The following is a 12,500-nucleotide window of genomic DNA, read 5'->3' on the forward strand; positions in this document are numbered from 1 at the left end:
GGGGGGGGGGGGGAGAGATTTGCTTCTTAGAGATGGGATTCTCAAGAATGAATCAGATGACACAGAGAAACAGCTCTAATAAGGACAAATCTCTAAAGAGACTGATGTGGAGGCCCAAGGAACTCATCAAATGACATAAAAAATAGGACAACATCAAGGGCAAGAATGATGAAGGATGAATGCGAAAGCATGCAATGCTCTAAGTGTCTTAAAAAAGCTCAGAACGAGTCTGACTTGGCAAGAGTCAGAGAGGAGAGAAAATTAAAGGATATGGGGGGGGGGCAGGGAAGGTGGGGTTGGTAAGGAGAAGGCAAAACCACAATTCAGGCATCTGATGGGGCCACAATAAGGGAATAAGCATTTATTAAGGGCCTACTGTGTGCCAAGCACTGTGCTAAGCAAATTTTACAACTATCTTGTTTGATTCTCACAACAACCCAGTGAGGTAGATGCTATTATTATCTCCATTTTTTACATTTGAGGAATCTGAGTCAGGCAAGCAGTGGTTAAGAGTGACTTGCCCAGCCAGTGTCTAAGGCTGGATTTGAACTTGGGTCTTCCCAATGCTCTCTCTAATAACTGATGACAGGAAGATGGCAGGACTTAACTCAGTTCATATTTTGTTTGTTTCTTCAGCTAAATAAAATGCTGTTTGGGCTGGAAAGCACAGAACCAAAATGGCTAACAGGGAGTGGCTGCCCAAGACAAACAGAGCTCATACTAACTAGGCTTCTTCACATGGCTAAGATCAGATCTGTGCTGGGCCATGAAGGAGGGCAATGAACTGTTGACTACAAGCTGATCTGGAACAATGGCAGATGCACCAGGAGACTGGCAGAAGGCACAACTTTCTAAAGAAACTAAAAAACAGAGTTTGCAAACAAATTAATGAGTTTGAGCTGAATTCCTGGCAAAATTGTAGAACTTCTTCAAAGAGTTATTATCGCTACTGAAAATCTAGAGGAAAAGGCCAAGTTACAATGGCACAAAGATCTGAGTCCAGACTGGGTACGCCGAAAAACAAACAAATCATGGCAAGTCATTTTTTTTTTTTTTCCCAGTCCAGATTGGCCTATGGAGAAAGAGATGTCCACAGACACTGGAGGAGGGGCAGCTAGTCAGAAGTGTGCCTCACAGAGCTTTCCAGGGCAGGATCAAGGCTGTGCCCTAGACTCAAATAGAGGGGGGCCTGACCTCCTGCAGAATGCAGCAACAGGTGCCCACTGAATTGGGTAGTGTACTACCCAATTCCAGGTCATAAATGCAGGATGGCATGAGAAGACCTATGGCTAGGGGGCCATTCCAGGATAAGAGTGGTCCTGGGCCCCTGAATGCATCCCAGGAAAGAAGCCAACTACAGAAGTGAGCTGCAGCTGTGTGGGCAATGACCCCCAGTAGCACAATCTGAAGCCTGCAGGGGAATAACCAGGACAGGAATCCCAGACTAAAGGTGAGCTTTCCAGCTAGCTTGACAGCTGGAGTCCAGCAGCAGTCTACTAGAACGCCAATCTGGGTCAAGCCCACAGGTGTGTTGCTCAGACCCACCAAACCCAGGTCAAGAACTTGTACAACTCAGAGCAAGGGAGCAGTGAACAAACCCCTACCAAGAGTACTAAAAGCTTAGTCGTCCCTGAGAGCCTGAAGTGACACTTCAGACGCCTGGCTTCTGTGGCGTCGGCGCTCTTTCCCCGGAGTCGACAGTATCTCAAGAAAGCAGCAATGCAAACTTAAGAGCACACAAAGGTCAGTCCAAGCTTTCTTCTAGATGTTTAACATAAATAAGAGGTCACGACTAGATATCCTCATTGCTTTTCTGCCAGGGTTACTAAACTGCTAGATCACAGGAATTGAGTTTCCTGAGATTTTCTGAAAGCATTCAACCAAATACTATTCTTGCAGAAGAGACGGAGCAATGCTCGCTGGATGACAGGACAGCTAGGTGAATTTAGAAATGGTTCAATGAATGGATTCACAAAGCAATCATCAATAACGCATTGATAAGCAGGGAATGTGGAATGAGCTTTGGGCCAGGAAGGGCAGAGTTCATATGCCACCTCAAACACTTATGTCACCGCCTCTCAGCCCTCAGTTTCCTTACCTATAATACTGGGACAGTAATAGCACCTACCACACTGAGTGATTGTGAGGTAACATCCACAAAGTGCTTTGCACACCTTAAACCATTATATAAATGCTAGTTATTGTTAGTTCTAGTCAACCTGGTGGAGGGAGATTCTTAAGAACGTCCCAGGAATTCACCCTTGCCCTGGTGCTGGCTTAATATGTTTCTCCACGTTCTGTCTACATCAGAGGCATCCAGCTTACCCAGAACCAGATTAAATTGTAATCGAAAAAATGTTTAACAAGTAAAAAATACAATGTAATGCAGCTAATGTTAATTTGAAGTTTTTTCAATCTGTGGCAGGGATCCATTTTCAGCTGACCTTGCACCACTGGTCTATGAGCTAGAAGGATCCTTATAAATCATCTAGACAAATCCCTTATTTCACAGAAAAGAAAACTGAGCACCAGGGAATTGTACGCTTATCAAAACTGCAGATGACCAATTTGGGAGGGAGTCAGGATCCAAAAGATCCGGGCAGACTAGAATGATAGGCCCAAGTGAGTAAGAAATGTTAGGAATTTTATGATCAGGTTGAGGAGAGGTATCCCCCTGCTTCTGGCCTAGTCAGTCCCCTCCTCCTCACCTCCATTTCCTCTGTTCCCCCATCTATTTTTTCCTCCTGGCCCGGGTCGTTGTCATTGGTCTGCTCGACTGTCTGGACCTTCATGGCTTTGACCTCCATCTGCTTCTGGCCCATCTGAGCGATGAACTCTCTCAGCAAAAGTTCCTCACCACTCTGGCAGTATCTGAACATTGTCCGGAGCTGTTGGCTTACCTGGTAGACACCCCCCCCCCCCCCCCACCACAGGTATACTGTGAGTCCTCATTTATGGTCACAGGCCAGGGGAGAGATGAAAGGAAGAAGATATGACATTTAGAGTTAGGAAGGTAGCCTTCCTAATCAGCCTGTGAAGTAACAGGGAAGCTGCCCAATATGAAGGAAACTGGTTTTGAATGTTTGTTGGGGGGGGGTGGGTGAGGAGATGGAGATCAGGGAATATGCTAGAAGGGGTGGTCTAGGCTTGAGGGCAGAGAGGCCTCAAAGGTTGAACGGAGAGGATTTTACTAGGGAAGCTTTGTTGAGGATGGATGGGAAATACGGGGAGACCCTGGAGGCAGGAAAAATTCTCAAGTCGCTGTTCCAACAGAACCGGAAGAGGGTCTAGAGTGGGGCCTTGAGAATGGAGAGGCCAGGCTTTAGTTACCCTAAAACAGCGGGGAGGCTAGGGCCGGGAGGGCCTGACATGGAGAGGGCTGGCCTTTAGGCAGACACAGAATCTGGCTGACCTGGGGCAGGCTTCCATCTTCTACCAGGGTGTCAAATTCGGTGCTCATGATGTCAGCCAGGAAGTCTTCCACCTCATCCTGCTCCAGGTCGGCTGGGAAAGGATGGATCCCAAGGGCGCCAATTAGGGCCTGCCGAGGCGCTCTGGAATCCCGCCCCCTACTGGTGCTTCACTCACCGTTCTGGACAAAATAATCGCGGACAGCCCCCCCGAGCCACAGGGCCTTCTCTCGGCTGTGCACTCCCCCGAAGCTGTTCTCCACGGCGATCTGGGAGAGGAGACACTGCCAAGTCGCCAGGGGCATGACTCCCCTTGCCCCGCTCCCCACCTCCTCCCGTCGCTCCCCCCCACTTCCGGGTCCCGCTCGCTCCCTCCCCGCTCCCGGCTCGGAGCCGCCTCAGTTTCTCAGTCTGAGGCAGAAAGATGCTCGAAGCTCCCCCCCGGCTCTGGCGCACTCACCTGCAGCGCCGGCCAGGCCTCGAGCACCGCCCGAACGCCGGCGCCAAACAAGGCCCACGCCTGCTCCGTGGAGGCCGCCATCTCTGACTCCGCCGCCGCCGCCAGGCACAAGAAATCGACACCTGTACAGCACGCATGCGCAGGGCTGGTCGCGGACGGGCGGCCAATCCCAGCCCGTCCCCGCCCCTCCGACGGAGCCCACGCCCCCCCAGCGCCTGCGCGCGCATGCGGGACTGGTCCTTTGCCGTCGTTTCTCTCCGGGACCGTGGCTACTGCTCCTCCCCCGCCCCTCCTGATCTGATCCGATCCGAGCCGGTCAGACCCGAGCCGACGAGACCCTCCCAGGCTCTTTTTCTGGGGGTCTTCCTGGCGTTCTCTCGCTTGCATGCAGTCAGGCAATAAAAGCGTTGATTAAGCGCCTACTGCGTGCCGGGTTAAACTCCGGGGATAGAAAGAAGGGCAGGAGCTGGGCCCTGCCCTCAAGGAGCTCCCAGTCTCACGGGGGAGACAAAGCGCTGCGAGCGCCTGCCAGAGAAAAGGGAGTAAAGCAGCGGGGGCGAGGAATCGGGAAAGGCTCCCTGCAGAGCATTCTGGGCCCAGGCTCAAGAGTCACTAGGTGATGGCTGCCCTCCCCGCCACCCTCTGAGTGCGGCTCTGTGGCTTCTCTGCCTCGGGCTTGCCTAGCGTGTCGGGCTCTGCTTCTGGGCATCTTACACTCTCGTCCCATCTTCCCCTTAATCTGCGGGTCTCTTTCTCTGTGGATCGCGGTCCCTTTCTCTGGCTCTCTGTCCCCACGTGTCTCTCCTTTTCCTTTTCCCTGTCTCTGTCTCTTGGCAGTCTCTTCCTTCCACAGTCTTACTATTGACCTTCTGCCCTTTGTGTCGAAACTCCTAGAAAAAGGCCGCCCACAGTAGATAGCTCTATGTCTCACTTCTCTACTCCTTACGATCCGGCTGTCGTTCCACCAAAACTGCCCTCTCCAGTTACCAAGGATCTCTTAGTTGCCAAATCCCATGGCCTGATCTCAGTCCTCAGCAGCCTTGGACGCTGTTGTTGGGCACTCTCTGCTCCCTGATCCACTCTTCTCTCGAGGTTTCCGTCCTGGCTCCCCTCCTCCCTCTCTGACCTCCCCTCCTGATCTCGCCCTCTAACTGTAGGGGGTCGCTGGGCTCTGTCCCTGGCCCTCTGCTCTACCTCCTCTGAGCTCATCAACTCCCATGAATTGAATGACCATCTCTATGCTAATGGTTGATTCTCAGACCTACCTGTCCTGCCCCAGCCTCTCTGCTGACCTCCAATCTCCCATCTCCAACTGCCTTTCAGACATCTTGAACTGGATGTCCAGTAGGCATCTTGAATATGAGCAAAATGGAACTCCTTCCCTTTCCCTTAATCTGCTCATCCCACCTTCCCTATTACCGTGGAGGGCAACGCCATCCTCCCAGTCTTACAGGCTGACAGCCCGGGTCTCAGCCTGTATTCCATTCTCCCTCATCACCATATCCAACCTGTTGCCAAAGCGTGTCAGTTTTACCTTTGAAGCATCTCTCCACTCTGACCCTGCCCCCACCTTGGTCTTGTCCCCCTGGCCTCACACCTGGACTATTGTAATAGCTGACCGAGAGTCTGCCTGCCTCAGGTCTCTCCCGCTGCAGTCCATCTTCCATTCAGCTGTCAGAGCGATCTTCCTAAAGTGCAGGTGCCCCGTCCCCTACAAAATAAACTTCAGTGGCTCCCTTCGGCCTCCAGGATCACATACAAAATGCTCGGTTTGGCTTTCCAGCCTTTCATACCCTGCCCCCTCCTGCCTTTCTAGTCTTCTTACACTGGACTCCCTGACATACACATGCACCTCTTCCAGTGACATTGGGCTCCTGGCTGTTCCTCAAAGCAGACATTCCATCTTTCAGCTCTGGGCATTTTCTCTAGCTGTCCCCAAGCCTGGAATACTCTCTCTCCTCATCTCCAGCCACTGTCTTCCCTGGTTTCCTTGAAGTCCCAGACAAATCTCATTTTCTTCAGGAAGCCTCTCCCAACCCCTTTGAATTCTAGGGGTCTTCTCTCTCTTAATTCTTTTCTATTTATTCCTGTAGCTTGTTTGTATAGTTTATATATAGCTTTGTTGTCTCCCCCATTAGACTGGAGCTCTTAGAGAGCAGAGACCCGTTTTGCCTCTTTTGGTATCCCTAGTGCTTAGCATAGTGCCTGGCACATAGTAGGCACTTCATAAATATTTACTGACCAATTGACTGATTTCATCTTTCCGTGCCCCTCCCCAGGCCATTTCTGACTATCTCTTTCCTTCCATAACTAGGTCTTTGTATTTGTCCCTTTCCATCATTCCCTCGAGGTGTGTTTCTGTCTGTCCCTTTAAATTAGGGTCTACTCTAGTTCCCCACCCCCACCAGTAATTGCCTGCTGGCCTATCTCATCGATGGCGGACACCACCAATAAAAAGTACTGAACAGGAAGCCCAGAAGGTCAACCTGACCACTCTGTCTTCTGCATGCTTTCGAGTCTGGAGACTGACTCAGGGGAATTCAAAGAGCTAACTCAGCAATTTAGACCAAGCACAACAATGCCTGGCACCTTTGTCCTTCGTTTTGCCATGAGGCCTGGCCTGCATAAGCTGATGGTCAAGCCATCTTGAGAATGAGAGCACTCCCTTGGACACCTGTGCCCATACCAAACAAAATCTGCAGCCTAGCCAGGCGTAATGGCTTCCCCATGAGTTGTTTGTCTTACATTCCACAGCTAGCTGACAAACCCTCCCCCATCCCCAAACAGAGGATGTCAGATCCCAAAGCTCAGGAGGGGAGACAAGGGTAATGCCTAGCTTGGCTACCAATCCCTGCCTTGGAGTCTCTACCCCTGAGATGTGAGTAAAAACTGACCAGCACTGCCTGGCAGAAAGGGGCTGATACTTTTCTCAAAGGGGCAAGGTGGGGCACCATCTAGGAGGCTGCACACCCCTTCCCCACCGCAAATAGATTTGGAGATTGCCCAAATCTGAGGCAGCTTTAGCCACCTTCAAAGAATTCCCTGAGATTTATTATCTCATTTGAATAACATATGTGTTGTTTCTGGGCTCCTGATCTTTTTTTTTCTCTCCAACAGTTGCCACAGATTTACCCTTAAATCGCTCATTTGGAGAATTGTTTGCCGCCAAATGTAGGCATTCAAATGGGCAGAAGAACCTCTATTTATTTGGCCTCACTGAGAGACTCTGTCTTGTGTGTTCCGGTGGTCCACCCCTATCTGGTAATTTGTCTATCTCTCTGAGTTTTCTTTCTCTCGCTATCACACTCTATGTAGACTCATCTGTGTCTCTCTCTGTCTCTGTCCTATCTATGTGTATCCTTATCTGTCCCTCCTTCCCTCTGTTCAACTCAGTCCTTTCTGCCCATTTCTGTCTCTGCTCCTTCTCTCTATCCTTCCTTCTCTTTCTCCTCCCTCTCCCCCTTATGTTTTCTCTCCCCAACCCCCTCTCTGTTCTATGTTTGTGTGTGTTTCTGTATGCCTGTAGGTGGGTGGGTGGGTATGGGTCCCTCTTTCCACTTCTCTCTTTCCCTTTTTCTGTCTTTCTGTCTCTCTCTCCATTGTGTCATTAAATAAACATTGACACCCCCCCCCCATATATAAGGATAAGGGAAGGGAAGAAGCATTTATATAATGCCTACTATGCATGAAACACTGCTAACTGCTTTGTACAAATAAGATCTCATTTGACAGAAATGCACACAGGGCATAGAAATACATCCATACAAGGCCCTGTGCCCCATTGGCATTGCCCTTCTCCGAGCCTCAATTTCTTCTTTGGAAGCAGTCCTTTCTGACTTTCTTCAATGCTAACCAGTTTCCCTTGCAAAATGAGTGGGTCAGACTAGGGGACTGAGGTCACTTTCAGCTCTGGAACTTTACCCACTATCTCTGTTTTACTCTGGGATGTGGACTTGGGCTACTCTCTACACATCTGGGACCTCAGTTTTCCTTCTTTCTGTCAAATGAAGTTTCAATTTCATGATCTTCAAGATTCCTTCTAGCTTGAAAGTCTGATGACTTTGCTTTGTTCCAGGAAAGGTAAATGGATCACACCCACTGGAGTGTCACAGGGTCAGATCTAAGGGCAATGACTTTAGCTGCAGCTTGGAGGATGGACTGGAAGCAGAGAGGCCAGTCAGGTGAAGTGATGAAGGACCGAACCAGGCTGGTGGTAGCTGTGTAAGTCAAGAGAAGGGGTGGATGGGAGAGATGTCTTGGGGTAGAAATGGCAAGATTTGGCAACAGATTGAATATGTGGGCTCAGGGAGAGTGATGAATGCCCAGGTTATGAACCCAGAGGACTAGAACAATGTGCCTTCCACAGAAACTGGGAGGTTGGGGAGAGATAAGGGTTTATGAGGAAAGACCAGTTCAGTTTTAGACGTGTTAAATTAGAGATGTCTCTGGGACATTCAGTCTGAAATATCCAATAGTCAATTGGTGATGGGGGGATTGAATGAGGGAAGATCATGGCCAGCAGTAGGGTTAGAAAACATGTTTAGAAATACTGCTGTTAAATTACCCTACTCTCCTACTTCCCCACCCCCTTCAGGGTTCCAGAGAAGCTCTGGAAACTTCTCAAAAGGGAAACAAAGAAAAAGTGTAAGCCTCCCACGCTTGCCTAAGGACCTTCTCTTAGAACTGGAGGTCAGAGTTGTAGAGAAGGAGCTCCAAGGGATCTGCCCCACCCCCCCCCATTGTAGAGTAGGGGAGGCGGGTCAGAAAATTCTGCTCTGACACAAAGCCTCACACACAGCAGGGGGTAGATGTTTGCTTCATGACATTTAATGGAGCAAGGGACAGAAAAAGGGAATGACACAGCCCAAGAGAGATTTTTTAGGGGGGGGGGGCTCATTCTGGGGCACGAAGTTTCTCTTTGTGTCCGTGTTGATTCGAAGGAAATTCTGGCTGCCTTACTGTACAATGCCTCCCCGCATTTTCCTGGACAGGAATGGCAGATTGGACTACAGAGTCTAGAAGATCCCTCTGAGGACATTCCAGAACAGGGAGTCTTTTCATGGCCTGATGGGTGCACCTTCAAGCTGGGGGATCCTTGGACAGACTCTAGATGAGGCCTCAAGTTGGGGGGGAGTGGGCACCATTCGTATGTCAGGGCCCTACACTTGTTCACATGAACAGGGATCTAGGTTTGGGAGGGGCTAAAAAAACAAACAAACTGGGGCCCAGAAAAGGGAACTCTCTGTCTAAGATCACACATTTAGTGAGGACTGGAGCTAGGATTTGAATCCAGATGAGGAAAAATGCTACTGCTACTACTACCACCACCACCACCACTACTACTACTACTACTAATACCAGCAGCAGCAGCAGCTCCCTTGTCCTTAGCACTGTCAGAATTGAAGTGGGGAATGGTAGAGTAGTACCGCCATTTTGTCCAGCAAGAGGAACTGACTTGCTCTAAGTCCTGTTGCTAGGCAAGAGGCTGAACTGGAATTTGAACTCATGGCTCCTGGTTGTAGTTCTAGGCCTCCTCCACAGCACAGTGCTACTACTTTAAAGAAATACCCGCTCCCTGTCCAGGGGCAATGCAGTCTAGTAGGAAAGATAAGTCAGCATTAAATTAGCTGACCAATTCAATTAGTCAGAGGCCAAAGAAGAGTAATTAGCAACCCTAATGATTCTAATGGGGGGAAGCTGACTTGTGATTTCCTTGGTATATGGAGATTCCCATGAGGACACACCTTTCACTAATGTAGATTAGCAACTGCTCAGTCACTTGCCTATGGTTTTCAGAGGGTTGTGGAGGGGCTCTGAGGGGTTAAGTGACTTGCCCAAAGTGTTTCCAGAGGCTGTATTTGAGTGCAAGTCTTTCTGACTCCCAGGTCAGTTCCCTATCTACTACTTACACCACACAGATCTCTTAATGATCTCAAGATGTGTTTGAGACAGGGATTGAAATGCCTGGTACATAGCAGGGACTTAATAAATTGTGTGTTAAGGTGAATTGGGCCTTGAAATATAGGTCACTGGACTTTGGACCGATGCCCAAGTCTGGACCATGGTTCCAATCAGAGCCATGTGAATTCAGGAAATGCTGTACCAGCATACCGTTTGATCATAATCCAAGGTGTGGGACAGGTCCCGGAGGAAGCAAAGTGTGGTGACAGAAAAGGATCCAGGTTCTGGAGGTGTTCAGTGCAAAGTATTTGAACCACAAGTAACTACCGGCAGGCAGAGACAAAGAAGAGTCAGGGTTAGATCTCCACCCCGGAGGGGCCGTGAATGCCAAGCAGAAACAAAGGTTCTGCTTGGTCCAATGGACAGTAGGGAGCCATGGAGGGTTCCTGACTTGGGTGGTGATGGTTTACTTGTGGGAAGCGACTCTAATTAAGAGGAGGGAAATTGTGGGGCTCGAGTACAGAACTCGGGAAGGCAGGTTCGCCTGGAGGAGGAGATGAAGCGAGCTGGGTTGACAAACTGCGCTGGACTGCGCGGAGGGGCCAAGCGGCACCTTGAAGTAACGCGGAGTGAGCTGCCGAAAGGCTGCCCCCCGGCTGGGGGTGGGGGGAGGGAAGCTCCCTCGTTGCCTAGGTAACAGGGGTAGGCCCGGGCGCCGCGAAGGGAAGGCCTTTCTTTGCCTTCCTCCCCTAATCCGCCCCCCGCCCCCCCCGCAATCGCCCATTGTTCTCGCAGGCTGCTGGCGTCAGCGGCGTCTCCCGCGTTCCGAGCCGCCTCGCTCCAATCAGGTGAAAGGAGCCGGACGCCGGGGCGGCGCTCGCACGGGGCCGCACCACTAGTACCTGGCGGCAGCCACGGAAGCAGAGGCAGCAGCGGCGGCGCCTTCACGTCACCGGCCGGCGCAGCGGGAGCGGCGGCGGCGGCGGCGGCGGCGGCGGCGGCGGCGGCACGCGCCCAGCACGTGCCGGGGTGGAACGCCCCGCCCCGCCCCGCCCCGGGCGTGTCCTAGGCAACTTCGCAGGCTCCGTCGCCCCGCCCCTTTCCAGTCGCCCCGCCTCCTCCCCTGGCCCGTCCCTCTCCGGATTCGCTGTAAGCTGCCAGGCGCGCGCGGGCGCGCGCGCGCGCACCCCAGGGTCTCAGGCCGGCCACGCGACGACTTCGATGTCCTCGAGCCACGCTGTACCGTAGGTAGGGTGGGCTTGTGTCCCCCGCGAAGCTGGCTGGTGCGGGAGAGGAAACGAAGGGAAAGAGGTCGAGAGGAGGGATGGAGGGAGAAGAGGACGGGGGAGAGGACGGATAGTTGGGGAAGAGTAGGGGGAAGAGGTGGAGGGGCTCGAGAGGAGGGACGGAGGGAGGGGAAGGGGAGAGAAGGGGAAAGAGGTGGAGGAGAAGAGGAAGGGGGAGGGGAAGAGGAGGGGAAAGAGGTGGAGGACCCGAGAGGAGGGATGGAGGGAGAAGAGGAAAGCGGAGGGATGCATGGAGGAGAGGAGTGAGGGGAGTGGGGAAAGACGTGGAGGGGTGCTAGAGGAGGGATGGAGGGAGAAGAGGAAAGGGGAAAGGAGGGATGAGAAGAAGAGAGGAGGGATGAGAAGAGGTGGCATGGGAAGGCGAGAGAAGGGGGGAAAGTGGAGTACGGAGGCAAAGGAAAAAGTGGAGAGGAAAAGGAGGGAGAAGGACGACATGGAGGGGGAGAAGGGAGAACGAGGGTAGATAATGGGCACGGGGAAAGGGATAAGCGGGCAAAGGAAGGAGGGAGAAGAGGGGGCGGGGTGCGGGAGATCCGACGAGGATCCTACGTCTCCCGCCCGGCTAACTTCGGGGGGATCAGTTTCCTATAAATGCCCCCAAGCCCGTCGGGGGGCCGCGTGTCAATCCCTCCATATCGCGCACCTGGGGCGGCGGGGGGGGGGGGGGGAGGGGGGGGCACGGGCGGGCGGGTCCTAAACTGCACTGGGGGGGGATGGGCGCGAGCGGGTGCGCGTGCGCACCGAACGCCTGGCTTCTGTTGCGTCGGCGCTCTTTCCCCGGAGTCGACGCTCGCGCGCGCCTGATGGAACCCAGCTCGAACCCCCCAGACCCCGCAGACCGGGTCGGTCCTGGCGCTCGGGCCCCCTGGGTCTCCCCGGAGGGCGTTCGTTCGCTCGGTGCGTCTCCCTCCCCCCCCCTGTCTCCCCTCCTCCCCCTCTCTCTTTCCTTGGGCGCAGGCGCGAAGCGACCGGCGGGCGGGGGCGCAGGCGCACCGAGCGGCCCGGGGGCGGAGCCCTCTCTCGCCCCTCCTTCCCGGCTCCCGGGTTCCCCGAGCTCCAGCCTCGCGGCCTCCCCCTGGCGGCCGGCCGTTGGGCTGGGGCGCGAGCAACCGGCGACGGAGCAAGCGAGCGGCCGGGCGGGTGGGCGGCCGTCGGCCGGGCTAGCGGACGAGAGGGGTCGGGGAGCCCCGCTGCGCGGCCCGGAGCTGGTCGGAGCGGAGCGGCCCGGCCTGTGCGAACCTCCCCCCGCCGCCGGGGCCGCCTTCGACGCCCCACCCCCGCCGGGACTGGAGCCGGGGCTGGTCGGGGGGCGGGGGGTGGGGGGCCCAGGCCGCGTCCCCGCCCCCCGGCCGGGAGCCGGGCCGTGCCGGTCCCTTCACCCCCACCCTGGGGCCGCAGGTGAGGGACCGCGCGGGGGGGGGG

The 12,500-nt window shown here is 53.6% G+C and overlaps 2 protein-coding genes across 6 annotated transcripts in view; one reads left to right on the top strand and one right to left on the bottom strand.

Moving 5' to 3' along the window:
* TSR2 (TSR2, ribosome maturation factor) overlaps positions 1 to 3,962 on the bottom strand; it is a 6,394-nt gene extending 2,432 nt beyond the window's left edge. The window contains exons 1-4 of the mRNA XM_027877117.1: positions 3,871 to 3,962; positions 3,589 to 3,679; positions 3,413 to 3,504; positions 2,709 to 2,900 (exon numbers count right to left, since the gene is read on the bottom strand). Coding sequence (XP_027732918.1) covers positions 2,709 to 2,900; positions 3,413 to 3,504; positions 3,589 to 3,679; positions 3,871 to 3,951 — 456 coding nt within the window. The 5' untranslated portion in view covers positions 3,952 to 3,962. The remainder of the gene's footprint in view (positions 1 to 2,708; positions 2,901 to 3,412; positions 3,505 to 3,588; positions 3,680 to 3,870) is intronic.
* A 6,979-nt stretch (positions 3,963 to 10,941) lies between these two features.
* The window catches only part of WNK3 (WNK lysine deficient protein kinase 3), a 61,837-nt gene continuing 60,278 nt past the window's right edge, over positions 10,942 to 12,500 (top strand). For 3 of the 5 annotated variants that reach the window (XM_027877165.1, XM_027877192.1, XM_027877201.1), the window contains exon 1: positions 10,942 to 11,019. The gene's annotated coding sequence lies outside the window, so the exon portion shown is untranslated. Of the gene's footprint in view, positions 11,020 to 11,903; positions 11,976 to 12,443; positions 12,477 to 12,500 lie in introns of those variants that run through there. The other 2 variants (XM_027877176.1, XM_027877185.1) reach the window with 2 other exon arrangements.

The sequence above is a fragment of the Vombatus ursinus genome, unplaced genomic scaffold, assembly GCF_900497805.2.
Source record: "Vombatus ursinus unplaced genomic scaffold, bare-nosed wombat genome assembly UNPS02004241.1, whole genome shotgun sequence".
Taxonomy (NCBI): Eukaryota; Metazoa; Chordata; class Mammalia; order Diprotodontia; family Vombatidae; genus Vombatus; species Vombatus ursinus.